The 27290-nt window shown below is 43.7% G+C and overlaps 1 protein-coding gene across 1 annotated transcript in view; it reads left to right on the forward strand.

The window, feature by feature from the left end:
- Window positions 1-234: 234 nt before the first annotated feature.
- The window catches only part of Setd3 (SET domain containing 3), a 137431-nt gene continuing 110375 nt past the window's right edge, over window positions 235-27290 (forward strand). Inside the window, exons 1-3 of the mRNA XM_080283360.1 lie at window positions 235-309; window positions 980-1092; window positions 20392-20499. Coding sequence (XP_080139486.1) covers window positions 981-1092; window positions 20392-20499 — 220 coding nt within the window. The 5' untranslated portion in view covers window positions 235-309; window position 980. The remainder of the gene's footprint in view (window positions 310-979; window positions 1093-20391; window positions 20500-27290) is intronic.

A 27290-nucleotide genomic window follows, 5' to 3' on the forward strand; every position in this document is an offset into this window, starting at 1 on the left:
AAGAGTTTGGAACACACCTTTGCGGCTATCAGTCTTCTTTACCTAAACTTACTTCTTTTGCTGCTGCCAATCTACTCTACCTTACTCTTTTTCAATCAGTTGTGCCATATTGCATCTCAATCGACTCTACCGCACTCGTTTTGAGTCTACTGTACCCTACTCCCTATCAATCTACCGTACCGTACTTTCTATGCGGATGGCGATCGTCATCTGTTGCGTTTAGACAGCTGTTTACCAAAATAGAAACTAGAGCAGACCGCACATGATCTTGTTGACGCTTTCATACTGACACAGAATCAAACTTAGAAGGTAAGCATACACGTGAGCGACTGTGTATGTAGTTATTTTATATTTAGGAAGGTAAATAAGGGAAATTTATAGTGGGAGTAGTAGGTATTAGTGTGTGTTGAACAGGCCAGGGCCTGGTACCTTCGCTGACAGCTGACTAACTAGGTAAATTTTTGATGTTTTAAAACACCATGCAGCAGGCATTGGGATTGTCAATATATTTACAGCCATTGAGATCCTTTAAGTCTGTGTGGAATGTTTATAGATAATTTATTAAGGTTAAACCAGTCGAGATGCCATACATGGAAGCACATGGTATATTTTGCAGTTTCAGGCAGTCACACCTCACTTAGGCTAGTTAGGTTAAATTAGATAAGAAAAAAATCAGAATAACCCTAACTGAAATGGCAAATTTACCGAAATTACACCCACTAGAAGTTGCCATGGTACTGTAAAATGTGTAGCCTAACTCTACACGATATGAGAAGGGTGATGAGTGTAAGTCATGGGAGTGGTAGTACATCAGATTGAATAGCCTGAAATAAGCTTTTAATAGTGGTGAGACTGTTGGGGTTACTTATCACTTGTTTATCTTCAGAGGCTGACAATCCCAGCCTGTGTGCAAATGACTTATGAACTCAGCTGCATCTGTATTAATCTTTTATTATTACATTTCATCTTTTGACAATAGGATGGGTAAGAAGAGTAATGCCAAGAAGGGTGGTAGTCGTGGTGGTGGGGTTACCAAGTTGCTGCCTCATGCCCGTACACAGCTCTCGGCTCTTGTGGATGACATCTTCAAACGTGAGTGTACAAGCTCGGAGATCAGTGCTAATAGAATACTATCTATCTGTCTATTGCCAGACGCCTCAATCCCGTTTGGGGTGGCCACAAACAAATCGCCTCCACGTCGCCCTGTACCCCGCCATTTCACTGCCCTGCTCCCAACTCGCACCCCCCTCTCTCATATACTGTACCTCTCCACCCCATCCCTCCATCTCATCCTCAGCCTCCCCCTGCCTCTTCCCCCCTCCACCTCACTCACATACACTCTCTTCGTCAGTCTCTCACCCTCCATCCTCTCCACATGGCCAAACCACCTCAGTGTGTTCCTCCTAACGCTTCCTATCACATCCACATCCACACCACAACGCTCCTTTATATCCTCATTCGTCAGCCTGTCTTTCCATGTGACTCCACAGGCTCCTCTTAAATAACTCATTTCCACTGCTCTCACTCTTGACTTGTGTCCTTCCAACAACGTCCAAGCTTCACTTCCATACGTTAGAGTTGGTATCACAATACTCTCATGTTGTAACTTTTTCACTTCCATGCTCACTTCCCTGTTTCTTATCACTGCTTTCAAAGAACCAGCAACCTTTCTTCCCTGCTGTACCCTTTCAAGCACTTCACCCTCCAAACCTCCATCCTTACCCATCATACAGAATAGAATTTCCTAATATTACAGTACCAGTAAGTTCTAGTTATAAGCAATTTTTTTTTTTTTCATGAAATCTACGTTCATTATGGAAAAATTACCATCAAAGTTCATTGTTACACATAAAGCTGATTTGCCAGTTTGCCCCAGTTTAAATCATCCCATTGTAAGGAAAAAACGAGAATATTTTGGTATACATCCATGACTTTAAATCAGGATTGCCCTTATGCAATTTTTTTTGTCCAAGTATACCTAACCCAGCTTGTATTCTTGGTGATTGCTCTCTTTTCAGAAAGAGCTACTGTATGTACATTTGTGAAAGAGCTACTGTATGTACATTTGTGAAAGAGCTACTGTATGTGCCTTTCTGAAAGAGCTACTGTATTTGCATCCATCGGTTAGTGACCTTGAGCTATTGCAGTAAAATGCAGGTTTCATTAATACAGGATTTCATATTTTTTATCTACAAGATGGTGCGGTTCTTGCAGTGTTACCAGTAAAAGAGCAGTCCGGTCTTGCAATTCAATAGGGTTGCATCAAGTGAAAACTTGTCACGTGGCAATTTATTGCATAACAGGTAACATGGGTTCAATGGGGTTAGGTAAGGTGACCTTGACTGCAAACTCTAAAATACCCCTAAAGATCTGTGCCACCCACCTGAAGTTTGTGTTTGGTCAGACCAAGTCACCAAGGGTCCCCCATTGAGGCTGGTGGGCCTGGATGATCACTCCAGGTTCTCAGGAGGAGGTGAAGAGTGACGGGGAGAATGATGCACTGAGGCCAAGGGAGAGTGATACAGTGAGACCAATGGAGAGTGGAGCGGTGAGGGTGAGGGTAAGGGAGAGCATGGCATACAGGTGTGCCAGGCAGTGATGAGGACGACAAATATAGTGGAGGCAGGTGATGCAGGACATTGCATTTGCACACCACATGTAGATGACCTTGACTCTCCTCCAGTGCTGCTGGCAGGGGAGAAGAAGGAGGTGATGGTGGTTTGGTATGCTGCCTTTTTCTTAAGTGCCAGGAGCTTACTGTACAGCTTCAGGTGTTGTTGATGTCATGCATTGTTGTGTCACTCCACGCTGGGCTTGGGTCTTTGTCCCAGATGAATGCAGTGCTCTTGTCCATTACAGTATCACAAATGAAACTCCTTCAGAGTTTTAATATCCCTAACACAAAGGTCCCCATTCAATTTGCCATCCTTGTCACCTTCATGTGCCTCCATCACTCATTCCCAGAGTTCAGTGTGCTCCTCTGTGGACAGCTGCATGGTGTGGCTGTCCAGAACTTCTTGCACATCCTTCTCATGAAAGAGGTTGATTGTGTCTCGACAGATGTTCTCCACTGCCGGGAACCCTGTGAAGAAGTACACACATTTCGACCACACCTTGCACCGGACAGCCTTCATTGTGGTTGGCAGCACCTCCTTCCATAGTGCCGTGGTATTGTTGATGCCGTGCATGATGTTAAACTTCTTCCAAAATCTCAGCACCACATTGTTCTCAACATCTGCTCCATGGTGCAGCGGAGGTAGTATGCCTTGAAAGTCGTGATGATGTCCTAGTCCATTGGCTGGAACAGTGATGTGGTGTTGGGGAGCAGGTGCACCACTTTGGTGTTATCCACCCAGTTCTTCATGCATTCAGGGTGTCTCAGGGCATTGTCCACTAACAGGAGGAAATGGTTGGCAAGGTTGCTGCTATTGGCAGTCATGCTGGCGAGGGGACAGGTGTCCCGCCATGTTCAACTGGCAAAGTGCAGAGGTCAGCTAGGCCATGGGGTTGCTTCTCCAAATAACCACAAGCTTCTTTACGAACCCTGCCAGCGCTTGGGGGTTCTCCCAGTGGTACACAAGAAGCGGCTTGAGCGAGATGTCCCCCTCTGCATTGGCACCAAGGAGGAAGTCAAGGCAGTCCTTTGCTGCCTAGAACTCAGGTGCAAGTCTTTCTTCCTGGCTGATGCAGATCTTCCTTGAAATTCACTTCCAAAACAGTCCTGTTTTGTCAGAGTTTAAGAACTGCTTAGGAGAGTATCCCCCCTCCTCTGTAATAGCCATTATCTATGTAGAGAAGGCCTCAGCTGCCACATGGTTTGTGCTAGCAATCTTGCCACACACAGTTATATGTTTAACGCCTGCATGGGCCTTGAAACACTCAAACCAACCTGTGCTGGCATTGAAGGCCTCCTTGGCCTCCATACCTTCCTTATCTTTAAGGTCTTTCCTCAGATCTAGAGCCTTACTGCAAATGAAGGAGTGGTGGAGGCTGGTTTGCTTGGTTCAGGTCATTGATACACAGAGTCAGGAGATGCCCTGTCTCCTTCAGAATAGGCTTCCTTGCTTTTGTTAGACTGTTTGTGGTTAGGGAAGGCACATTCTGCAATGCTGTAATAATACTGTCTGATTTCTCTGTGACTGTCAAGACTGTGGACTGGGGCAGCTTTAGGACATCAGCATTCTTGCTTTGTCCCTGTTCCTCAGTGTGATGCTTAGCAGTATCTAATTTCTCAAGCATCAGTAGCACCATACTTTCCACCGGAGCTTGCATCAGATATGATTTCCAAATTCAGAGTTTCACTTATTTCACACACTCAGAGTTCTCACTCCACTTACTATCGCATGCAGTAGTATTTGTAGTGTACTTGCACTGTTACTTGATGATAGCAATGGCACTGCGAGGATCTTATGCGACCAAGAAGGTTGGGTAACTCGGAGAGTGAGGTAGATGATCGTTGGCTCAAGACATGTGAGTGATTGGGCATGTGAGACTTAGAAGGTTGGGATGTAGGCTGCTGCCTGCACCGACCCAAGATGGGGATTCTGCGCATGTAAGCACTGAGTGACTCTCTTTGCTTAGACAGCTGACTGTCAGCTTGCGTGTGTCACCACATCCACAAGAGATTCATGGGGGCGGCCATTGAAAATATTGTTCTAGCAAAATCGCAACCATTTTTTTTTTAAATTTCAAAAAGGGTATAACTTTTAAATTATGCTAAATCATGATGTCACTTCTTAGCTAGCTGGGGCTTGCCACCAATGTTTACATTGATGCAGGCCACTGAGAAGTAACATCAGTGTTTCAGACCTTGTATACTTTATAAATTTGTATTTCTATAGTTATTTTTATTTGTTCATTTATGTATTTTTACCTGTAGTCAAAGATGTAGCAATATAATGTTCTGTAGTTAATTGAACTCAAGAAGAAAATGGGTTGTTGATTGCATGTCATATCTAGGATGTTCCATAACTTCCTTGTACTGTACCCTGTTGTCTAGGTATTCTTGGCCATCATTTTCAGAGTGTGGTAGCCATTGCACTTTATTGCAGTCATTCTCAGTACAAGAATATTAAAGGCATATTTGTATACTATTCTTCAGTACTGTATACATAAGTAGTAGTTGTTCCCTAGGCAGTCTGGCCGAACAGCCCCGAGTCCCTAAGGAAGGCCACGACTGAGACCAGGCTTTCCCACAGACCTCTCAAGGAATGTATGTTGTGTTATTGGCATAGGTGATTGTGTGCAATACTGTCTTCCATAATGTGCTTAATAGTATGGGGTGCTGTTACATTTTGGACAGGCATCTGTGATGGAGTCACCCAGCCTCTTCTGGTAACCTAAGAGGGCTGGATGATGCCCACATCTCAGCGTGGCCAGGTGGACCCAGTCCTCACGAGGGAGATAGGATTCAGAAGGGTGGATATCAAGAGGTCATGCATGCAGCTGTGTGTTGTCTTTAAGGGACTGGATGGAGCGGCGAGTGATTTGAGTATGGGTGTGCTTCTGGAAGCTGGTCTGAGGTGGACAAGGGGGGAGATATGACAGTATTTGTGTATGATATCGTGTGCTGGGTGTTGTTTTGCTGTTCCTTGGTGTGTGTAGATGTGCTGCCATGTACTGTAGTGGATGTTGTGGGTTTGTGGAGGCTGCAGCAAGAATTTGGGTGCCTCTCATGTCTAAGTGGTACTTGATTTTGAGGACTTTGGTTTCTTGATGTAAGTATTCTGTAGGTGTAGTAGTTGTGCAGCCTGTGATTATTTTTAGGAATTTGTTCTGTATGGTCTGCAGAGTGTTGTAGTGTGTTTTAGTGAGGTTAGAAGCCCAAGCTGGGCTTGCATAATTCATCACTAAACATATATATTGTTTGTATGCTGTGGTGATGGTTTCTTTGTTGTGTCCAAGTGTTGTATGGGCAAGTGACCTCAAGGCATTGAGTCTTGGTGCAATTATATTTTTAATGTTTGTGATGTGTTGTTTAAATGATATTGATGTGTTGTATGTTACACCAAGGATTTTGTGTGTGTGTGTGTGGTAGGGGAGTGTTGTTTATGGTGAGGTGTGGAATGTGACCATGTTCTGCTGTCCAGTTTGTGAGAAGGGTCACTGTAGATTTGGCTGGGACTATTTTGAGCTGTTTGTGGTGAACCATTCGTGTAGTGTATTGAAGAAGGGCTGGTGGATGTGTGCAGCTGTGTTTGTGTTTTGGTGTGTACATGTAAGCATTGTATCATCTGCATAGGAAGCTGTGTGTATCTGTGGGGTGTGGGTATGCCGTGCATGTATATGTTAAAGGGTGTAGAGGACAAAACAGATCCTTGGGGGACGCCGTTTGTGAAGTTTCTGATGTTCGAAGACTGACCGGCAAACGTTACATGTGCACATCTGCCTGCTAAGTAGTTTGCCAGCCATCTTTTTGTGTTATTGTGCATGTTTGCATTGAATATTTTGTTTGTGAGGTTGTGGCGGGGGATGGCATCAAAAGCTTTGCTAATGTCGAGTGTGACTAGGGGTGTTCTGTGTGGTGGCATAGCTGAATTCATGCCATCAAAAACTCTCTGTGTAAGGTCTGTAAGAAGAGTGTTTGTGGAGTGTTGTGGCCTGAAGCCATGTTGTGATTGGGCTATGGGGGTGTGAGGTGTAACTAGTTGTAATACCAGTCGTTCAGTGACTTTAGAGGGGGTGCAGAGGAGTGTGATGGGGCGTTGTGAGGAAGGTAACGTGGGGTCTTTGTTGGGTTTAGGGAGTGTGATGATGATGCCATGTTTCCAGATGTTGAGTATTATGTTGTGTGAGCAGCTGTAGTTTTGATACGTTGGTGAGTGCTTGTATGCCTTGTGGTCCAAGATGTTGAAGGTGAATGTTGCTTTTGTTGTCTGGTCCACAGGCAGATGAATACTTAAGGTTGCTAATGATTTGCTTCGTCTGGTTGTAAGTGAAAGGTGCAAAGTCTGGGTCTTTGGGGAACTGTCTCTTACGTTGGATGGTACGTCGGTCGTCGCGATGGGGGTTTAGATGACTGATATGTGAAAAGTGATTGATGAGAGTGTTTGCTTGTTGTTTGTTTGAAGGTATGGTGTCTGTTGTTGTTATGGCAGCGTGTGATTGTGTAGGGTTGGTGTTGGAGTGTGTGATGCTGTTCAGTATTTTGTAGAATTTGCTGGTGTTTGTTTTGTGGTGAAGTGTTTGGAGATAATTATCCAGTTTAGTGTTTGCTGTTCTGATATTTTATCATTTATTTGAGCGTCGAGGAGTTGCTTTGTTGATGAATGAGGTGTGGCAGAGTGGAATGAGAGACTACAAATGTGTTAGCTCGAGATGTATGTATGTCAAGTTCAAGTTTGAGAAGGTGAAAGTGGCAGTGATTGTAGCATATGCACCATGTGAGGACAGGAGTGAGAGAGAGAAAGACAGGTTTTGGGATGAGCTGGGTGAAGTAGTGGGAGAAATGCCCAGGAGCTATAAAGTGATTGTGATGGGGGATATGAATGGAAGAGTAGGCACCGGTCTGGAGGATGACATAATGGGTTGCTATGGAGTACCAGGAGAAAATGATAATGGGAAGAGACTAAAGGATATGTGTCAGGAGAGGAGGTTGTGCATTTGTAACTCATATTTCAAACACAGAGATGCACATAAATATACATGGTATAGAGGGAGTGGGGATCGTGTTGAAAGAAGCCTGATTGACTACGTGCTCGTAGAGAGGTCGATGATGGGAATGGTTGCTGATACGAGAGCCGTGAGAGGACGATGTGGAGGTCTGTCAGATCATATGATTGTGGTATGCAAGCTCAAGCTGAAAGGAGTAAGATGGATCAGGAGAAAGAGAAGCAGTCAGGGAGAAAGACTAAAAGTTGAGAAGCTGAGAATCAAAGAAATGGCAGATGAATACAGGACCAAAGTAGAGGAGGAGTTAGAATTTCTGAATTGGAATGAAATGGATCTGGACAAACTGTGGAATGCATATAGGGATTGCGTAGTTAGGAAAGCTAAAGCGGTATGTGGTGTGACAAGAGTAACAACAAAGAAGAAAGGTATGGCATGGTGCGATGAGGAGGTAAAGAGAGTGGTGGAGGAAAAGAGGAAGAAGTGGCTAAAGTGGTTACAGGATAGGGGTTCAGTTGAAATAAGAACTGAATATGTTGAGAGCAAGAAGCACATAAAGAGACTAGTGAAGAGGAAAAAGAAGGAGGTACATGAGGATCTAGGAAGAAAAATGAATGCGAACTACTCTGAAAATAGAAAGTTATTCTGGAAAGATGTGCGGAAATGTTGAAGTGAAAGCGGTAAGAAATGGGATGGTGTGAAGGATGCAGGTGGTAGATTATTAACCCATGGAGATGAAGTAAGGACCAGATGGAAAGAATATTTTGAAAGCCTGATGAATGGGAGTAGAGAGAGCAGAGCAGCTGTAAACATGATTGGTTTTGGGGGTGTGCAGAAAAGGAATGCAGTGCCAGGAGATGTGACACTTGCACAGGTGAAGAGTGCTGTGAAGCGGCTGAAAAATGGGAAAGCAGCTGGGGTTGATGAGGTGTATGCAGAGATGCTTAAATGTGGTGGAGAGAATGGAATGAAGTACTTGTTGGAGACATGTAAGAAGGCATGGATAAGTGAAACTGTGCCTGCAGAGTGGAAAAAGACTGTGATTGTACCCCTGTACAAAAATAAAGGTGAACGAAGTGAGTGCAAGAATTATCGTGGCATAAGGTTACTGAGTGTGGTAGGGAAGGTATATGGAAAAATTATTATAGAGAAAGTAAGAGAGATATCAGAAGTCCTAGTGAGTGATGAACAGGGTGGCTTTAGGAGTGGCAGAGGATGTTTGGACCAAATATTTGCGGTGAGACAGATAGTAGAGAAGGCTTGTGAGAAGGACCATAAGGTGTTTATGGCATTCATGGATCTGGAGAAAGCATATGACAAAGTGGACAGAGAAGGATTGTGGAAAGTTTTGCGCATGTATGGTGTAGAGGGTAAGCTGTTAGGTGCTGTCAAGAGTTTTTATGATGGTAGAGAAGCATGTGTCAGGGTTAATGGGCATCTAAGTGAATGGTTCACAATCAGTGTAGGCGTGCGACAAGGTTGTGTGATGTCCCCATGGTTGTTCAATGTATATATGGATGGGGTGATAAGAGAAGTGAAAACATGAGTAATGGAGAGAGGGATGGCATTGGTAATGAATGGTGATGGATGGAATATCTCAAATTTGTTGTATGCTGATGATGCAGTACTGCTTGCAAGTACCGGACAAGAACTTGGTAGGCTAGTGCAGAGTTTTGCTGCTGATGTCTGTAAGAGTCGTTCCTTGAGAGTAAATGTAGAAAAGAGTAAAGTGATGGTTATTGAGAGAGGAGGTGACTCCCAGTGCAATGTAACAGTGAATGGAGAGAGACTGGAATTGGTGAGAGAGTTCAAATACCTGGGTACAGTGATAGAAAAGAGAGGAAAATGTGCAAAAGAAGTTGAAAGTAGATTGACACAAGGAAGAAAAGTAGCTGGTGCAATGAAGGCCTTGATAAGAAACAGAGGCTTGAGTGTTGCAGCTGCACGAGGCTTACACGAAGGAGTGTTAGTGCCAACTTTAACATATGGATGTGAGACTATGGTGTGGCATGAAAATGAAAAGTCAAGAGTAAGAGCAGTGGAGATGGGACTGCTGAGGAATGTATGTGGAGTACAGAGGGTGGATAGGATATGAAAAAATGTGATTCGTGAAAGATGCGGAGTGAGGAAGTCAGTGGACACCAGAATCGAAGAGAGTGTACTGAGATGGTATGGTCATGTGGAGAGAATGGATAACAATAGAGTGGTATAGAAGGTATCTCTGAGCGAATTAAAAGGAGGGAGGAGGCGAGGTAGGCCAAGGAGAAGGTGGAGAGATATGGTGGATGAATGTGTGAGGAAGAGAGTTTTGGAAGTTGGTGAGGCTAGGGAACTGACAGGAGATCGAGCTGGCTGGATGAATTTTGTGAGGAGATATGCATGATCAGGGATTTTTGGCCCCTCTTTTTAACGTGTCAGCGTCTGGATTGACTCTGTCGGATACAATATGTGAAGCTACAGAACGCGATGAATGTTTTTGGCGTATCCGATAGAGCCAGGATTCTGGGGGCGTAAATGATGAGTGAATGGAAGCGTGGCCCATTGGATTGGGCAATTTTGGGCTGTCTGGACATTGCTACTCCTCACCCTGCCCTTGGGTGGGAAAGGAGGTCCGGATGATGATGATGATGATGATGATGATTGAGTGTTGAGTTCTTGTATTTGTTGTATGGTGTCTTGTGTATGGAGTGTTGGGGAGTGTTGTAGTGTGTCCTGTTGACTGATGAAACCTTGAATTTCTGGTGTGAAGTTGGGGTTGTCTCTCTTTCTGTTGCCTTTAGGGATGTGTCTTTTGTCTGTGTTTTGTATAATTGTATTGAAAGTGTGCACAGCGGTGTTGATGTCTGTGATGGATTTCTGTTTAATGTTTCGAAATGTTGTTCTGTTTCAGTTGTGAAGGCCTCCCAGTTGGTTCTCTTATAATTAGTGTATGTGTGGCTGTGGCCAGCTGGGGTGAATCTGGTTTTTGTGGTGATGATGATTGGGAGGTGATCAGATCCAAGGGTTTTGACCACTCTCCAGGATGTTGTGCTGGCGAGGTTTGGGGAGCAAAAGGTGATGTCTGGGGGTGATGGGAGGAAGAGGGCTTGGTGTGGGATATGGGTATATTGATGGAGATTATTCAGTATGAAAAGATGGGATTGTGGTACCAGCCCTTTGTCAGTGTCTCCGTTGTTGACATGCCAGGCAGGTGCTTTGGCATTGAAATCACCACCCAGGATGATGTTGGGTATGTTAATGATTTGGTGTAAAATTGTGTGGTACTGTGGGGGATAATTGGTGGGGAATGTATGTGTTGGTGATTGTTGTATGTGATTTGTTACCAGTGCATATTTTAATTGATTGTAGTTCTGTTGTGGTGTCGTGTGTGGGGAGAAGTGACTGTGTGTGCACTGGTATCTGAGAAGTTGATGGATTTGTGTACCAGGGTGATGAGTCCACTGCCACCGCTGTCAGCCCGGTCTTGTCGAATGGTGGTGAAATTATGAAATGTAGGTGTTTTCTGTACTCTGTGTAGTTTTGTTATTTGTAAGATGGCAGTGTGTGTGTTTTGTTCTTTGATGAATTATGTGAGTTCTTGTTTTTTGGTGTTTATGCCATGTATGTTTAATTGAAGAATGTTTATGTTCTGTGTACGATGTGTGTTGGTTGCTGCAGCACGGGGAGGAAGTGGTGGTGTGTGGGTGGAGGGGAAGGGGTAGGAGAAGGTTGTGATGGAGGTAAGGGTTGGGGTGGATTTGGATGGGGTGGAATGGTAGGGGTTGGGGGATTGGATGGTGTGGGAAGGATTGGTGGGTTAAGTATAGGTGGTGCAGAGGAATTAGGAGTAGGGTTGGTGGGGGGAAGGAGCATAAGGAGCAGGTTGAGGTGTTTGTGTAATGTTTTCTGGATGCAAGTGTTGTGCATGTGTAATGGGTCCTGTTCTTGCAGGAATATCACTAAACTGAACCCTTTGTCTGTCAGCTCGATGCGATAGGTTTTGAGCATGTTGGACATATGAATTTCTTGATGGGTCCTGGATTGCTCTTAATGTCCCTGGCTAGAAAAAGTCGTTGAGAAATAACTACAGTGGGGCACCAATTTTCGCGCCTAATTGGGTCCAAAAATAATGCGCGAAAGTAGAATTAGCGAAAATTGGGGCATTGTCTTTATGGCAAAAAGGCTAATTGGTTCCCGGTTATCCTAAAGTAACATCAGATTTTCATTTTCACTTGCAATACAGTACATCAAATCACTATTGTACATTGCATTGTGAGATACAAACAATAAAAACTGTACAGTACACATTATATGAGGAGAAACATACCACAGAGACCAGGTTGAGGTGTTTAATGGATGTTGGGGGTAAGTATCCGAGGCGCGTGGCGGGCTTATTTAGCCACGCCAGACGTATTGGCGCCACCTCTTGCTGCCTCGCTACCACCATGCTGTTTCCTCATACTACGCACTGTCGATTCTGGGATGTTAAATATACGGCAGATTTCACTGTTTTTTGCGCCCTTGTCCATGTGCTCAACTATCTTCCTTTTCATTTCATTATTATACTGCCGTTTCTTCACTCCAACATGATACTCTCTTTTAGCCTTGGCCTTTCCTCCCGACTTTGAATGTCCCGGCCACTTTTTATCACCACCACTGCCTCACGGCCCTACCCCCACACCACCAGGCTCTCCACCCACACCACCAGGCCCTTTCCCCACACTACCAGGTATAGTAGAGGCCATTGAACCGTGAGAATCCAACACAATGGAGCTAGCACGCTCGTACACAATGGCGGGAATGGGTGGACAGAGTGTTGACATGACGTCATTCAAGATGGCGGTGGGTTGCGGGTGGGCGGTGCAGGAAATTCAAAGTTCAAAATATTGTCCCAAACCCAAAATTTGTGCGCGAAAATCGATTTTTTTCAAGCAAAAGTGGAAGTTAGGGAATATTTGGTGCATGCCGCGAAAGTGGATTCCGCGAATCCTGCTGTAGCGAAAGTTGGTGCACTACTGTACTGGAGAGTCATTTCTTGGTGTAGAAAAAACGGTGTTTTATGTCTTGTGCTGAGAGATGTGGTACTTGCCCAGGCGACCTAAGCCACTCCCAGGTTCTTGGGCCCCGTGAGGGGCCGGGGGGATTTGCAGTGGTTTGACCCTCATACTGTCCTCCTCTTCTGCTTTGACATCCTCTGAGGGGTAGACCCATGATGAAGATGCCACTGCTCCAGGTCCTGTAGCCTATACATAAGTTGATGCTGTTGCTTAACTTTGGTCCGTCAGGTCAAGCAGACCCATCAGCTACAGATAAGCAACTGCTTCATTGGGAGTGTCTTACAAGTACAGCACAGTACAGTACATACACGATGTAGGGATCTGGCACCCCCATATTTTTTTTTTTTTTTTATACAAGGAAGAAAGAACCAAAGTCTGAGCCCGCATGAATATTCCTTCCAAGAAAAAAACAAAAACAAAAATAATACAAAAGAGATCCAAATTCAAGATCCATTCATTTTGGGATGCCTGGACACACTGCATTTTAAAGACTGGAGATCATAGGAAGTGGGAAATACAGACAGAGGGAGACAGTTTCAGAGTTGACCTGTTGCATAAATGAAGGACTGGGAGTACCGGTTAACTCTTGCATTAGAGAGTTGGACAGAAACGGGATGAGAGTTTGTTGCTAGACGAGTGCTACGCGCCCATCTTAGAGGTGGAGGGTTGCAAGCAGACATTTCAGAGGAGCAGTGACCATTGAAGTAGCGATAGAAAAGAGATAAAGAGGCAACGGTGCAGGGAAGACACAGAGGTTGAAGGGAGCCAGTAAGAGGAGAATGGATGAGACGAATAGCCTTTGACTTACCCTGTTGAGAAGAGCTGTATATGGGGAGCCTCCCCACACATGAGAGTTGTACTCTAAACAGGGGCGAATAAAACCCGTGTATACTGTAAAGTCAACTACTGTGCAGGGATAAAGAAGGTACGGAGTCGGCTTAGCACACCTAATCTCTTGGAAGCAGATTTTACAAGAGATGTAATATTATCTTTCCAAGATAAGTCCCGTGTGATTGAAACCCCAAGCATGTTCAAGGATGATGCAGGCTTGAGCTGGATATTATTAAACATTAGTGGGTACTCCTGTGGAAAAATTTGACGGTTTAATAAGTGTAAAAACTGAGTCTTTGATGCATTAAAAAGAACAAGATTATTTTTACCCCAGTCAGATATACAGCCAAGTCAGACATTAGGTATGCCATAGCCTCATCCCTTGTTTGTTGAAGTAACTGCTGAGATGGATGTTGCGGGATCTGAATGGAAAGGTGAAGGATGGAATCATCAGCATATGAGTGGATAGGATTAGATGTACAACTTAGAAGATCATTGATTAATAAAAGGAAGAGAGTTGGTGATAGGACAGAGCCCTGAGGAACACCACTGTTGATAGATCTAGGAGAAGAACAATGGCCGTCTACAACAGTTGCTATAGAACGACCAGAAAGGAAGCTAGAGATGAAAGCACAGATAGAAGGATAGAAACCATAAGAGGGCAGTTTGGAAATTAAAAATTTATGCCAGACTCGATCGAAAGCCTTTGAGATGTCAAGTGCATCGGCAAAGCTTTTGCCAAAGTCCGGAAAGGAGGATGACCATGAGTCTGAAAGGTAGGTGAGAAGATCGCCAGTGGAGCGTCCCTGACGGAACCCATACTGACGATCAGAAAGAAAGTTGAGATAGGAAAGATGCTTAAAAATTTTTTTGTTAAGAATAGACTCAAAAACTTTTGAGATACAGGATGTTAAAGCAGTTGGACGATAGTTAGAGGGTTGGGAATGGTCACCCTTCTTTGGGACTGGCTGAATGAGAGCAAACTTCTGGCAAGAAGGAAAGGTACAAGTCAAAGTCTAAGGCAAAAGAGTTTATGTAGGTAGAGTGTAAGCAATGAAGCACAGTTCTTGAGGACAACAGGATGGACTCCATCAGGTCTATATGCCTTGTTAGTATTGAGGCCAGTGATGGCAGAAAATACATCAGCTGAGGAAATTTTAATGTTAGTCATGAGGGAGGAAGTGATGAAGGAACAGCACTGGAATCGTCTAAGGTGAAAATGGAGGAGAACGTCTGAGCGACGAGATCTTCTTTATCAGTAGAAGAAATAGCTACAGAGCCATCAGAGTAGAAAAGAGGAGGGAAGGATGAGGTAAAGTTGTTAGAGAGGTTTTTGGCAAGGTGCCAGAAGGAGCGGGAAGAATTCGAGTTGGAGAGTTGAGAGCATTTAGTACGGATGAAACTATTTTTAATATAGCAAAGAACAGACTTAGCACGATTCCGGGCAAAAACATAAAAAAGATATGATTCAGGGGTGGGTTGGCTCCAGTATCTTTTATAGGCCTTCTCCTTGTTGCGGACAGCATTAGAACAAGCGTGATTAAACCAAGGCTTTCTTGCATTAGTCAAAGGATATGAGAAAAGAATGTATGCTTCCATGCCCGAGAGAATAACCTCCGTAATGCGCAAGGCACACTCAGGTGGCTCCCGGTCATGGAAGTAATAATCATTCCAGGGAAAATGAAAGAAGTACTGCCTGAGGGCCTCCCAGTTTGCGGCTCCAAAGTGCCACAGACAACGTTTCTTTGTAGGGTCCACAGGCCTCACCGGAGCGATAGGACAGGTTAAGGTAACAAGGTTAGGATCGGAGGAGCCCAATGGAGAGAAGAGATTAGCGGTGTAAGCAGAAAGATTAGTTGTAAAGATGAAGTCAGGTATGTTGGAGCTCTCTCCAAGGTGGTCAAGGATACAGGTAGGGTGCTGTACAAGCTGCTCTAAGTCATTTAGAATAGAAATGATGTAGGCTTGTTCACCAGGTGGATCAGTGAAAGGAGAGGAGAGCCAAAGATGGTGGTGAACATTGAAATCTCCTAGAATGGAGATTTCAGAGAAGGGACAAATGGATAGAATGTGTTCCATCGTAGAAGTAAGATAGTCAAAGAATTTTTAATAGTCAGTAGAATTAGGGGATAGGTAAACAGCGCAGATATATTTAGTCAGCGAATGACAGGAGAGCCGAAGCCAGAGAGTAGAGAATTCAGAAGAATCAAGTTCAGGAACACGAGAGCAAGATAGGTTGTTGCGTACATATACACAACATCCACCTTTGGCTTTGAAATGAATATAGAGAAAGCAGGAGGATACAGAAAAGGGTTTGCTGTCAGTTGCCTCAGACAGCTGAGTCTCAGTAAGGAAGAGAAGGTGAGGTTTGTAGGAGGAGATGTGGTGTTCGACAGACAGAAAGTTAGAGGAAAGGCCGCGAATGTTGCAGAAATGAAGTGTCAGACAATGGATTCAGGCAGCTCAAAGAGTTGTCACCAGGAGAGGGGTGGATGGTGGGGGCATTTATTGCCCCCCTTCCGGGGACTCCGAGGCATTGCTGTAGTGCGCCTTTTTTTTTTTTTTTTTTTTTTTTTTTTTTTTTTTGAAAAGGTAGTGAGTACTGTGCATGTAGTTTGGTGTTGATAGAGAAACATGTATTGGAGAGCATGCTGGCCTACTCTCTGTGTTACTGAAACACTGAAAAAGTTCAGCAAAGGGGGATGGTCAGGAACTAGTCCTGAGGGCTGATGAAATGGGAGCTCCAGCTATCCCTGTTATCAGCTATCCATCGACCTTGGGAGTACTGCCCTGCTTGACTGGTGCTACAGTCTTCTCCTCTATGGTAGGTAATGCCTCACCAGAGTCAGACCAGGGTCCTTCCCATTGTGAGATGCAGTGAAATGTGAGTTAGTTTGGCTCATGAGTGGATGCTGCAGTTTCTCCACCCAGGATGCACAGTGCCACCATGTGTAGGTCTCTTGTATCATATTGTGTCATTTATAAAGGCTCCAACTTGTTTGTATGCATTGGCCTTGGTCAGCTAATGGTGACTATGCACGCAGCTCAATCTCTGGCAGCCTCCCTGTTCAGTCCCTTATCCCTGAGGTCACACTCTATGACAGAAACCATAAAATGAAGTGAACTTAGTGCATAATTCTAAGAGGTTTTCTTCGTGTGCTTTATATGACTTGATACTAGCCCATTTTTTAGGGAACCTCAGTCACTGAAATGCATAAAACACTCCAAGATATTCTTTTCAGCAAGCTTGCGTCAAACCCATCTAACTGTGGAAGTTTCCTGATGACCCCCTGCTGAACCTCGTAAGTCTGATGATGCACATTTTTTTTTAAGTCGTGTTACCTTCAAGCAGTTATATTTAGCATGGGAGAGACCTTTCCAACATGAAGGGTTAGGTAGAGCCTTAATAAACCACTGCAGTACAAGAGATCTTTCTGTAGTTGAACATAATCATTTGGAGACAGAAGAAGCATTCAGAGTGCAACACCCATGCCCTACAATTGGTATAAGAAACAAACATTTGTCTTTGCCCTGTAACCTCAACATCCATCCGATTGTTCCCACAATCTTGGAAAGATCATATTACATCTCTTGTAAAATCTGCTTCCAAGAGATTGGGTGTGCTAAGCCGACTCCGCTCTTTCTTTACCCCTGCACAATTGTTGACTCTATACAGGGGTTTTATCCGCCCCTGTGTGGAGTACAACTCTCATGTGTGGGGAGGCTCCCCACATACAGCTCTTCTCAATAGGGTGGAGTCAAAGGCTTTTCGTCTCATTAACTCTCCTCCTCTTACTGACTCCCTTCAACCTCTGTCTCTTCGCCGCACTGTTTCATCTTTATCTCTTTTCTATCGCTACTTTAATGGTCACTGCTCCTCTGAACTGTCTGCTTGCATTCCTCCACCTCTACGACGGGCGCGTAGCACCCGTCTGGCAGCAAACTCTCATCCCTTTTCTGTCCAACTCTCTAATGCAAGAGTTAACCGTTACTCCCAGTCTTTCATTCATGCAACAGGTCAGCTCTGGAACTGTCTCCCTCTGTCTGTATTTCCTCCTGCCTATGATCTCCAGTCTTTCAAACGCAGTGTGTCCAGGCATCTCAAAATGATCGGATCTTGAATTTGGCTCTCTATTGTATTTTGTTTTTCTCTTGGAGGGAACTGTTACTGCGGGCTCATGGCCTTTGGTTCCTTCTTCCTCGCATAAAAAAAAAAAAAAAAAAAATCAGATCCCCACATCTTTGGCTGTCTTTCAACGGTTCCACCAAGTTTTATCTATAGAATAATATTACCTTGATGTTTGAGTGATCGTTATCAAAATCAACTCCTCTCACTTTGTTATACCCTGAACCCTTCCACCAACTTTGATCAAAATCAGGTAAAAACTAAGTTGACCTTGTCCTGTGACTTTGACCACTGACCTGTTGTGTTAAGAAAACTTTAGCTCAGTCCCTTGCATGACTCTCAGACTTTCCACCAAATTAGAACAGAACTGTTTTCATTATTTTGTTCATACACAGACATGCACAGACTGAACTTTGATTTTCCCCTGTGACATTGACTGTTGACTGATTGTTATTAAAATCAGATCCTTTCATGTTTGCATTAGCCAGAATCCTTCCAGCAAGTTTGGTCTAAATTGAATAAAATTAATATAAGTTGACCTTATTGTGTGATCTTAACCTAGCTGTGACTTATTGTTCTTAGAACAGTAGGTCAGGTCCTTTGCTGACCCTCTTTCTTTGAACTAAGTTTGGTTAAAATTGAATAAAAACTGATTAATACTGTTTACATAGATACAGAAATAGATAGACACACAGTAAATTAAACAAGACCCTGCTTTTCACAAATATTAAAATACGGCATCTGGTTAAGCTGTCAGTCACTGAAGTACCTTCATACAGTATGTTCTGTCTTTTTTTTTTTTTCCCCTTGTAGTAACCATACTGATTTTTATACTTACATAAAACAAATTGAGATTGGGTGTGCTAAGCTGACTCCGCTCTTTCTTTACCCCTGCACAATTGTTGACTCTATACAGGGGTTTTATCCGCCCCTGTGTGGAGTACAACTCTCATGTGTGGGGAGGCTCCCCACATACAGCTCTTCTCAATAGGGTGGAGTCAAAGGCTTTTCATCTCATTAACTCTCCTCCTCTTACTGACTCCCTTCAACCTCTGTCTCTTCGCCGCACTGTTGCATCTTTATCTCTTTTCTATCGCTACTTTAATGGTCACTGCTCCTCTGAACTGTCTGCTTGCATTCCTCCACCTCTACGACGGGCGCGTAGCACCCGTCTGGCAACAAACTCTCATCCCTTTTCTGTCCAACTCTCTAATGCAAGAGTTAACCGTTACTCCCAGTCTTTCATTTATGCAACAGGTCAGCTCTGGAACTGTCTCCCTCTGTCTGTATTTCCTGCTGCCTATGATCTCCAGTCTTTCAAACGCAGTGTGTCTAGGCATCTCAAAATGATCGGATCTTGAATTTGACTCTCTATTGTGTTTTGTTTTTCTCTTGGAGGGAACTGTTACTGCGGGCTCATGGCCTTTGGTTCCTTCTTCCTCGCATAAAAAAAAAAAAAAAAAAATGAAATATTGGAGGAATCGGTGATGAGTGTACTGCATCTGGTAACCCCATTATTCCACAGTCATCATAATCATTGTCATTTTGATCTCATTCCCACCTCATAGTATTCTGGTGTTCCATTTTTTCTTCCTTGGCTCTTCCAAAATGGTTCTTCATAAGTTGCCCTTTTTATGCCTGTAATTATTGTGGTATATGTAACGTAAAATATAATACAGTACTGTAAGCTTATAATATTGAGTAAAGGTCAGAAGAAGGTACGGTACTTTTTGCCAGGCACCACTAACATTTTTTTAAAATTGTTTCTTTATTCTGCTGTTGTAATGAAGGAAAAACTAAAGAGAAGTGAACTATGGAAGGTGATGATGCTAAGAATCTGGCTTGAGCTGGTTGGAAGATTCTGTCTAGGAGGAGTGTATGACTAGGGTTTGGCACCCTTGTTCTTTCCCAGTGAAATTGTAATGATCAGACTGACTCAAGCTGATAGGTGGTATGAAACACTTAAGATTGGATGTTTCTGCCTGTGAAGTGGAGGCAGGATTCTGGGGGTGTGAATGGTGAGTAAATGAGAGTGTGGCCTGTTTAATGGACAGACTGAACAAGAGCCTACATGTAGTGGTGCCAGGTAGCTGGAAGGGGTAAAGCAGCTGTGATGTCCACCCAGAAGCCAGACCTTCTTATATTGCCCTGCACCTCACTGTGGGCAGGACCCTGGTGAGGTGCTGTCTGCCAGAAGGGGATGCCAAATCCTTACTTTTTGAACATAGCTGCTGTACTGTATCTGTAGGATGGCCCTGTAGAAGCAGTTGCTTACCTGTGTTTGACAGGTTTATTCAGCCAGACAGGCCTGAGTTAAGCAGCAACAGCTACTTTTGGTTAATTTCCCTTGGTCAGGTTACTTCTTGCTCACTGGAACTTACATCACGTCATCCTTAAGTGGAAAGAGAGGTATGGGTCATGATGATCATGATGCAGAATAGAGTTATTACTCTTTAGGTGTTAGTGTATGTCAGTAGCTGCACTCAATTTTTATGTTCAGAAGTTTGCATGTGCTGGACATGCCTGTCAGTATCATAGGGTATCATCGTCATTATCGTCATACTGATTTCTTTTCCATCCTAAGGAAGGCAGTGTCCATAAAGCAAGGAAAGAGAATGCACAGTAGAGGGAGAACAAACTACAGCACATCCAATGAAATGGGCCAAACACTCATTCATTCACTATTATTTATAGTTGCATTTCATATGACCAGGCAGATATAGCCAACATGTCAGCTAGGTTATAAAAGGGTGCCAGAGAGTATTTATTAACAAATCTTTCTTTGGTCAGGGTGTACAAAGCTGCCACGCACCGTGACTGCCTCCACCCCAGGCCAGGAATGGGCGGAGTACATGGAGGTGTATCAGCTCATTGAGAAAGTTCGTGAGCTTGAGAAAGGTGGGTAGTATGGAAAGAGGTTTTGTCCTTTTACCATAAAATGTCTATCCTAAGTTGAATACACTTATTTGTTCATAGCCAGAATAACATTATTAAGGTGTCATCATACTGAAGAGGTTAATGAAGATGGTCCTAACCCAGTCATTATACTGTAATGTCTCTCTCCCAAGCTGATGATTTTCTGGCCGTAAACAATCAAAGACAAAAGATATTGTGGCAGTGAAGGCATACTGGAAGCTTGTAATCTGTGCCTTGCCTTGGGACAGGGTGTTCTCTGTTTGTCGTGAAGAATGACAACCCCTTCAGTCCAGGGACATCCTTATTTTTTTGGAAGGATCTCAAATAATGAAGAGGTTAATTAATTTGTTACCAGTATCTTACCCCTCCAGTTTGAAAAGTTTCCTAAGCTGAGTAAAATAATCTGGGGAAAAAAAAAAAAAAGGCATTAGATAGATGGGGTTAAGCCCTGTGCACACACAGTTTGAACTGACAGTCTTGACTGAACTGAAGGCATATGGAATATGGTGTTAGCTCGTACACAGTTCAATTTTACGGTGAGGCTGGACCCCAGTTTGTACACAGGGATAGCCATCACAGCACACTTGCCTCCCAGGACATTGTTTTTGAGTTGAGGGGTATTTACCATAGTGAAAAAGAAGGCCAGCTCATGAAAAGTGGTGCATTTCGCCTTTACATTTTACTTCATTATTGGGAATGTCATAGGTCACTACCCTCATGTTTCAGTGGTAGTAGTAGTAGTAGTAGTAGTAGTATTTGTTCTCTAGGCAGTCTGGCCGAACAGTCCCGAGTCCCTAAGGAAGGTCACGGCTGAGACCGGGCTCTCCCACAGAGCTCTCAAGGAGTGTATGTTGTGTTGTTGGTGTAGGTGATAATGTGCAATGCAGTCTTCCATAATGTGCTTAATAGTATGGGGTGCTATGTTACATCCTGGACAGGCATCAGCGACAGAGTCATCCAGCTTCTTCTGGTAACTGAAGAGGGCTGGATGATGCCCACATCTCAGCCTGGCCAGGTGGATCATTTCCTCATGAGGGAGATAGGATTCAGAAGGGTGGATATCAGGAGGCCGTGCATGCAGCTGTGTGTTGTCTTTACGTGACTGAATGGAGCTGCGAGTGATTTGAGTGTGGATATGCTTCTGGAAGCTTGTCTGAGGCGGGCAAGAGGGCAGAGATGACAGTATTTGTGTATGGTATCGTGTGCTGGGTGTTGTTTTGATGTTTCTTGGTGTGTGTGTGGATGTACTGCCATGTAGTGTAGTGGATGCTGTGGGTTTCTGGAGGCTGCAGCGAGAATTGGGGTGCCTCTCATGTCTAGGTGATCCTTGACCTTGAGATCATCTGTTTCCTGATGTAGGTGGTCTGTGGGTGTAGTAGCTGTGCAGCCTGTGATTATTTTTATGGCCTTATGCAGTATGGTCTGTAGAGTGTTGTAGTGTGTTTTAGTGAGGTTAGAAGCCCAAGCTGGGCTTGCATAATTCATCACTGAATGTATATATTGTTTGTATACTGTGGTGGTGGTTTCTTTGTTGTGTCCGAAAGTTTTATGGGCAAGTGACCTCAAGGCATTGAGTCTTGGTGTTACTTTATTTTTAATGTTTGTGATGTGTTGTTTAAATGACATTGATGTATTGTGTGTTACACCAAGGATTTTGTGTGTTTGTGTGTGTGGTAGGGGAGTGTTGTTTATGGTGAAGTGTGGAATGTAACTGTGTTCTGCTGTCCAGTTTGTGAGAAGGGTCACTGTAGATTTGGTTGGGGCTATTTTGAGCCTGCTTGTGGTGAACCATTCGTGTAGTGTTTTGTGGTAGGGCTGGAGGATGTGTGCAGCTGTGTTTGTGTTTTGGTGTGTACATGTACGTGTTATATCATCTGCATAGAAAGCTATGTGTATCTGTGGTGTGTGGGTTGTGGGTATGTCATGCATGTTTTTTTTTTTTATTTTTTTTTTATTTTTTTTTTTATGCTAGAAAGAAGGAACCAGAGGCCACGAGCCTGCAATAATTGTTCCTTCCAAGAGAAAAACAAAATACAAGAGAGAGCCAAATTCAAGATATGATCATTTCGAGATGCCTGGACACACTGCGTTTGAAAGACTAGAGATCATAAGCAGGAAATACAGACAGAGGGAGACAGTTCCAGAGTTTACCTGTTGCATAAATGAAGGACTGGGAGTACCGGTTTACTCTTGCATTAGAGAGTTGGACAGAAAAGGGATGAGAGTTTGCTGATAGACGGGTGCTACGCGCCCATCATAGAGGTGGAGGAATGCAAGCAGACAGTTCTGAGGAGCAGTGTCCATTGAAGTAGCGATAGAAAAGAGATAAAGAGGCAACAGTGCGGGGAAGAGACAAAGGTTGAAGGGAGCCAGTAAGAGGAGGAGAGTTAATGAGACAAAACGCCTTTGACTCCACCCTATTGAGAACTGTATGCGGGGAACCTCCTCACACATGCGAGCTGTTCTCCACGCAGGGGCAGATAAAACCTGTGTATAGAGTCAACAGTTGTGCGGGGGTAAAAGGAATGGAGTTGGCTTAGCACACCTAATCTCTTGGAAGCAGATTTTATAGGAGATGTAATATGATCTTTCCAAGATAAGTTCCGTGTGAATGAAACCCCAAGCACGTTCAAGGATGATGCAGGATTAAGCTGGATATTATTAAACATTAGTGGATACACCTGTAGAAGATTTTGTCAGGTTGATAGGTGTAAGAACTGAGGCTTTGATGCATTAAAAAGAACAAGATTGTTTTTACCCCAGTCAGAGATACGAGCCAAGTTAGACATTAGGTGTGCCATAGTCTCATCCCTTGTTTGCTGAAGTAACCGCCGAGATGGATGTTGTGGAAACCGAATGGAAATGATGAAGAGTGGAGTCATCAGCATACGAATGGATAGGATTAGATTTACAGCTTAGAAGGTCGTTGATGAATAAAAGGAAGAGAGTTGGTGATAGGACAGAGCCCTGAGGAACACCACTGTTGATAGATCTAGGAGAGGAACGATGGCCGTCTACAACAGTGGCTATAGAAAGACCAGAAAGGAAGCTAGAGATGAAGGCACAGATAGAAAGATAGAAACTGTGAGAGGGCAGTTTGGAAATTAAAAATTTATGCCAGACTCGATCGAAAGCCTTTGAGATGTCAAGTGCGATGGCAAAGCTTTCGCCAAAGTCCCGACACCATTGGTGAAGTTTCTGATGTTCGAAGACTGACCAGCAAATGTTACATGTGCACATCTGCCTGCTAAGTATTTTCCCAGTCATCTTTTTGTGTTATTGTGCATGTTTGTGTTGAATATTTTGTTTGTGAGATTGTGGTGGGGGATTGTATCAAAATCTTTGCTGATGTCTCGTGTGACTAGGAGTGTTCTGTGTGGTGGCGTAGGTGAATTCATGCCATCAAAAACTCTTTGTGTAAGGTCTGTAAGAAGAGTGTTTGTGGAGTGTAGTGGCCTAAATCCATGGTGTGATTAGGCTAGGGGTGTGTGAGGTGTAACTTGTTGTAATACCAGTCGTTCAGTGACTAGAGGGGGTGCAGAGGAGTGTGATGGGGCGGTGTGAGTAAGGTAACGTGGGGTCTTTGTTGGGTTTAGAGATAGTAATGGTGATACCATGTTTCCATGTTTTGGGTATTAAGCTGTGTGAGTAGCTTTAGTTTGATACGTTGGTGAGTGCTTGTATGCCTTGTGGTCCTAGGTGTTTAAGGTGAATGTTGCTTATGTTATCTGGTCCACAGGCAGATGAGTACTTAAGGTTGCTAATGATCTGCTTCATCTGGTTGTAAGTCTATCTATCTATATACCTAGGCTGCTTCCCCCAAGGAAAGGGAGGTAGCCGAGACAGGACGACACACTCCCCATTTACTCATCCATTCAAACACATTGATTCGCATCTTAGCCCCAAAGGGGAGAACGGACAGATCCTCACCACACCACACCACACAAGGGTCAACTGCGCAATGCAATCAGTGACATCCGCAGCAGGGCCCGACAGCAGAGCTGGTTTACCCCTGCCACATCATAACAGACCCATCCCCTTACCTGCACCTGACCTGAAAGCTGATCAGACCAAATGCGGGAGAATATCCCCTCAATGCTGCGTCATCACTTATTCATTCACAATTTCTCTCCATTTATTTCTGTCATGCACAGCCACTCTTCCTTGCTCACCAGACGTCCCTCTCGCATCCAGCACTCTCTTCACACTGTCCATCCATCCTATTCGTTGTCTTCCTCTCAGTCTTACACCTCTCACATCAGATCTAGTTATCTTTTTCACCAATCACACATTATCCATTCTCTCCATATGCCCAAACCATTGCAAGTGAAATGTACAAAGTCTGGGTCTGTGGGGAACTCTTATGTTGGATGATACATCGGTCATCACGATGGGGGTTTAGATGGCTCACATGTGAAAAGTGATTGATGAGAGTGTTTGCTTATTGTTTGTTTGAAGGTATGGTGTCTGTTGTTGTGATGGCAGCATGTGATTGTGTAGTGTTGCTGTTGGAGAGTGTGATGCTGTTTAGTGTTTTGTAGAGTTTGCTGGTGTTTGTTTCTGTTTGAATATCCACTGCATTGTATATTCCTCATGCATGGATGTTCATGACAGTTTTGTATCCTCAGTCCGTATTTTCATGTAATATTCATTTACAGACAGTCAGTCAGTGAGACACAACATGAAATAATATGACACAGTTGGTGATGGCCACTGAAAAACACCTGATGATTTTTTCCCAACATTGATAAACTTGCTTTCATAAGGATGTCATATAATGCTTGTTTGTTGCATTTTTCAGTCAGTATTATTATCATATGCATATGCCAGTGATAATAAATTGATCTCCTTGGGACTTCTCAAGCTATACTGATAATTTTGGATACTGTATCATTGTACTCCTCGTGCGTGATACTTATTAGATTGTATTAGGGTAGGAGCATGTCAAAACATCTATTGCAGCAGCAGTGAAGGTCCAGCCTAGCCGAATAAGGCATGTAAGCCAGTCCACACACTATCTGACCAAACTGTTTATGAGTTTTAAGGTATTCATTTCATGGCTTCAGGTGTTTACAGTCCATGCCATCAGGTTAACCCATCTTAACCAGTGCACAAAGTGGTTTGAACTTATTTCCTCAGCAAGACTGACAGTTGGAAGTGTGGGTATGAGACACTGTAGGAGGAGGGTACAAGTTGTGGAGTCTGAAAATTTGTGTACTTTGTACTGGTGTAGGAGTATAGTTACCACACTGCCTAACACTTGTACAGATTGCAAGCCACATTGTACCTCCTCTGACATAAGAGGAGAGGTTGTACTTGGGACTTGTGTTTTTTTGTGATTCATTGTAGATTTTCCCACTTCTCACATAAGAGGAGAGGTTGTACTTGGGACTTATGTTTTTTTGTGATTCATTGTAGATTTTCCCACTTGTGTAATGTACGCTATTGGGTAATGATGGTACAGTCAGAGTAACCATGTGGATCATGGGTGTTTCCTTCAGATGAGTAACCCCTTCAGTATAGTAACTTTCTGGTAGTTCATATTGCCACTGCTAGATAATATCATTCCACTTAGGAGATCCCACTGATAGAGAAGGGGTTAATCAAAGTTATAGCTAACATCTCAGGATAGTTTATCCTATGCTTAACCCCTCCGTGGCCACCGGCATCGAATAATGTTTAACCGTAGCGTGACCGCTGGCTTCAATGCAGTGCAACTTGTTGGAAAGTGCAAAAACTCTTGGGAAGTGAATGAATGCCTCAGATGTCTTGAGACTCACCTACACTACACTCCCACACACCCCATATGTCAGTTCAGCAACCTGCTGCCGTGATGAGTGGATGGTCAATTTTCGCTCGTAGCTATGCCTAAACACACACCTACTACAGCCATTATCTGGACCCAGACAAAAAATATCAGCTTTCTTCTCCTTTGCAACACACACAACCACCCTGTTTATGATGATAAATAAATGCAGGCATAAGCAAAAAAGACATAATATAAGAGAATATTCCTTTTATTTTATTTTATTTTTTTTGTATCTATGTATTTGCCCAGGTTTTTTATACTGTTTTGGATCATTTTGCATGTTTTTTTTGCCCTGCATTAGCATTACAGCAACGTTTGCCATGTTCACATGAAGTTTTGGTGGGTGGAAAAGCCTCCTTTCCCTTCCTACTAATCATCCCGTGCAAGGTGCGAATTGCAAGTCATCTCGAATTTCAACCCTCACTGTTTAGCCTGTACACTCAAGGGATGGTTAAGAGACTACATGTGAAAATATGTGGGTTGCGTAGATTGGATCATTATATCGTTTGTAGGGGCTCCAACTTGCCTGCATGTGTTGGCATTGGTCACCTAATAGCAGCTCTCCACACTGCATGATCTGGCAGCCTCCCTATTCAGTCCCATTTCTCTGAGGTCACACTCAATAACTTCATCCCAAGTCTTGTTTTTATCTATTTCATGCAGCCCCATGCCTAACATTCACGTTTTTCACCTTTTGTACCCAACTGTCATCTTCCATCCTCTCAAGATGCCAAGACCATCTCAGTCTATGCCTCCTCATTACAACACCAGTACATTCAAGTCCCAACCTTACTCTCAGCTTTTCAACCACAATCCTAGCCCTCCCACCCCCCCAAGGCCTTGCATTCAAGGACACCTTACACGTGTAATCATTGTCATCACTGTATGTTTGAGGCTACGAATATCCACTTTCAGTATTACCCAGGTCTCACTACCTTACAGCATTACACTCCTATCACATGCT

This window comes from Coenobita brevimanus, chromosome 97 (assembly GCF_032717465.1).
Source record: "Coenobita brevimanus isolate Jiangsu-jjx chromosome 97, ASM3271746v2, whole genome shotgun sequence".
Classification (NCBI taxonomy): domain Eukaryota; kingdom Metazoa; phylum Arthropoda; class Malacostraca; order Decapoda; family Coenobitidae; genus Coenobita; species Coenobita brevimanus.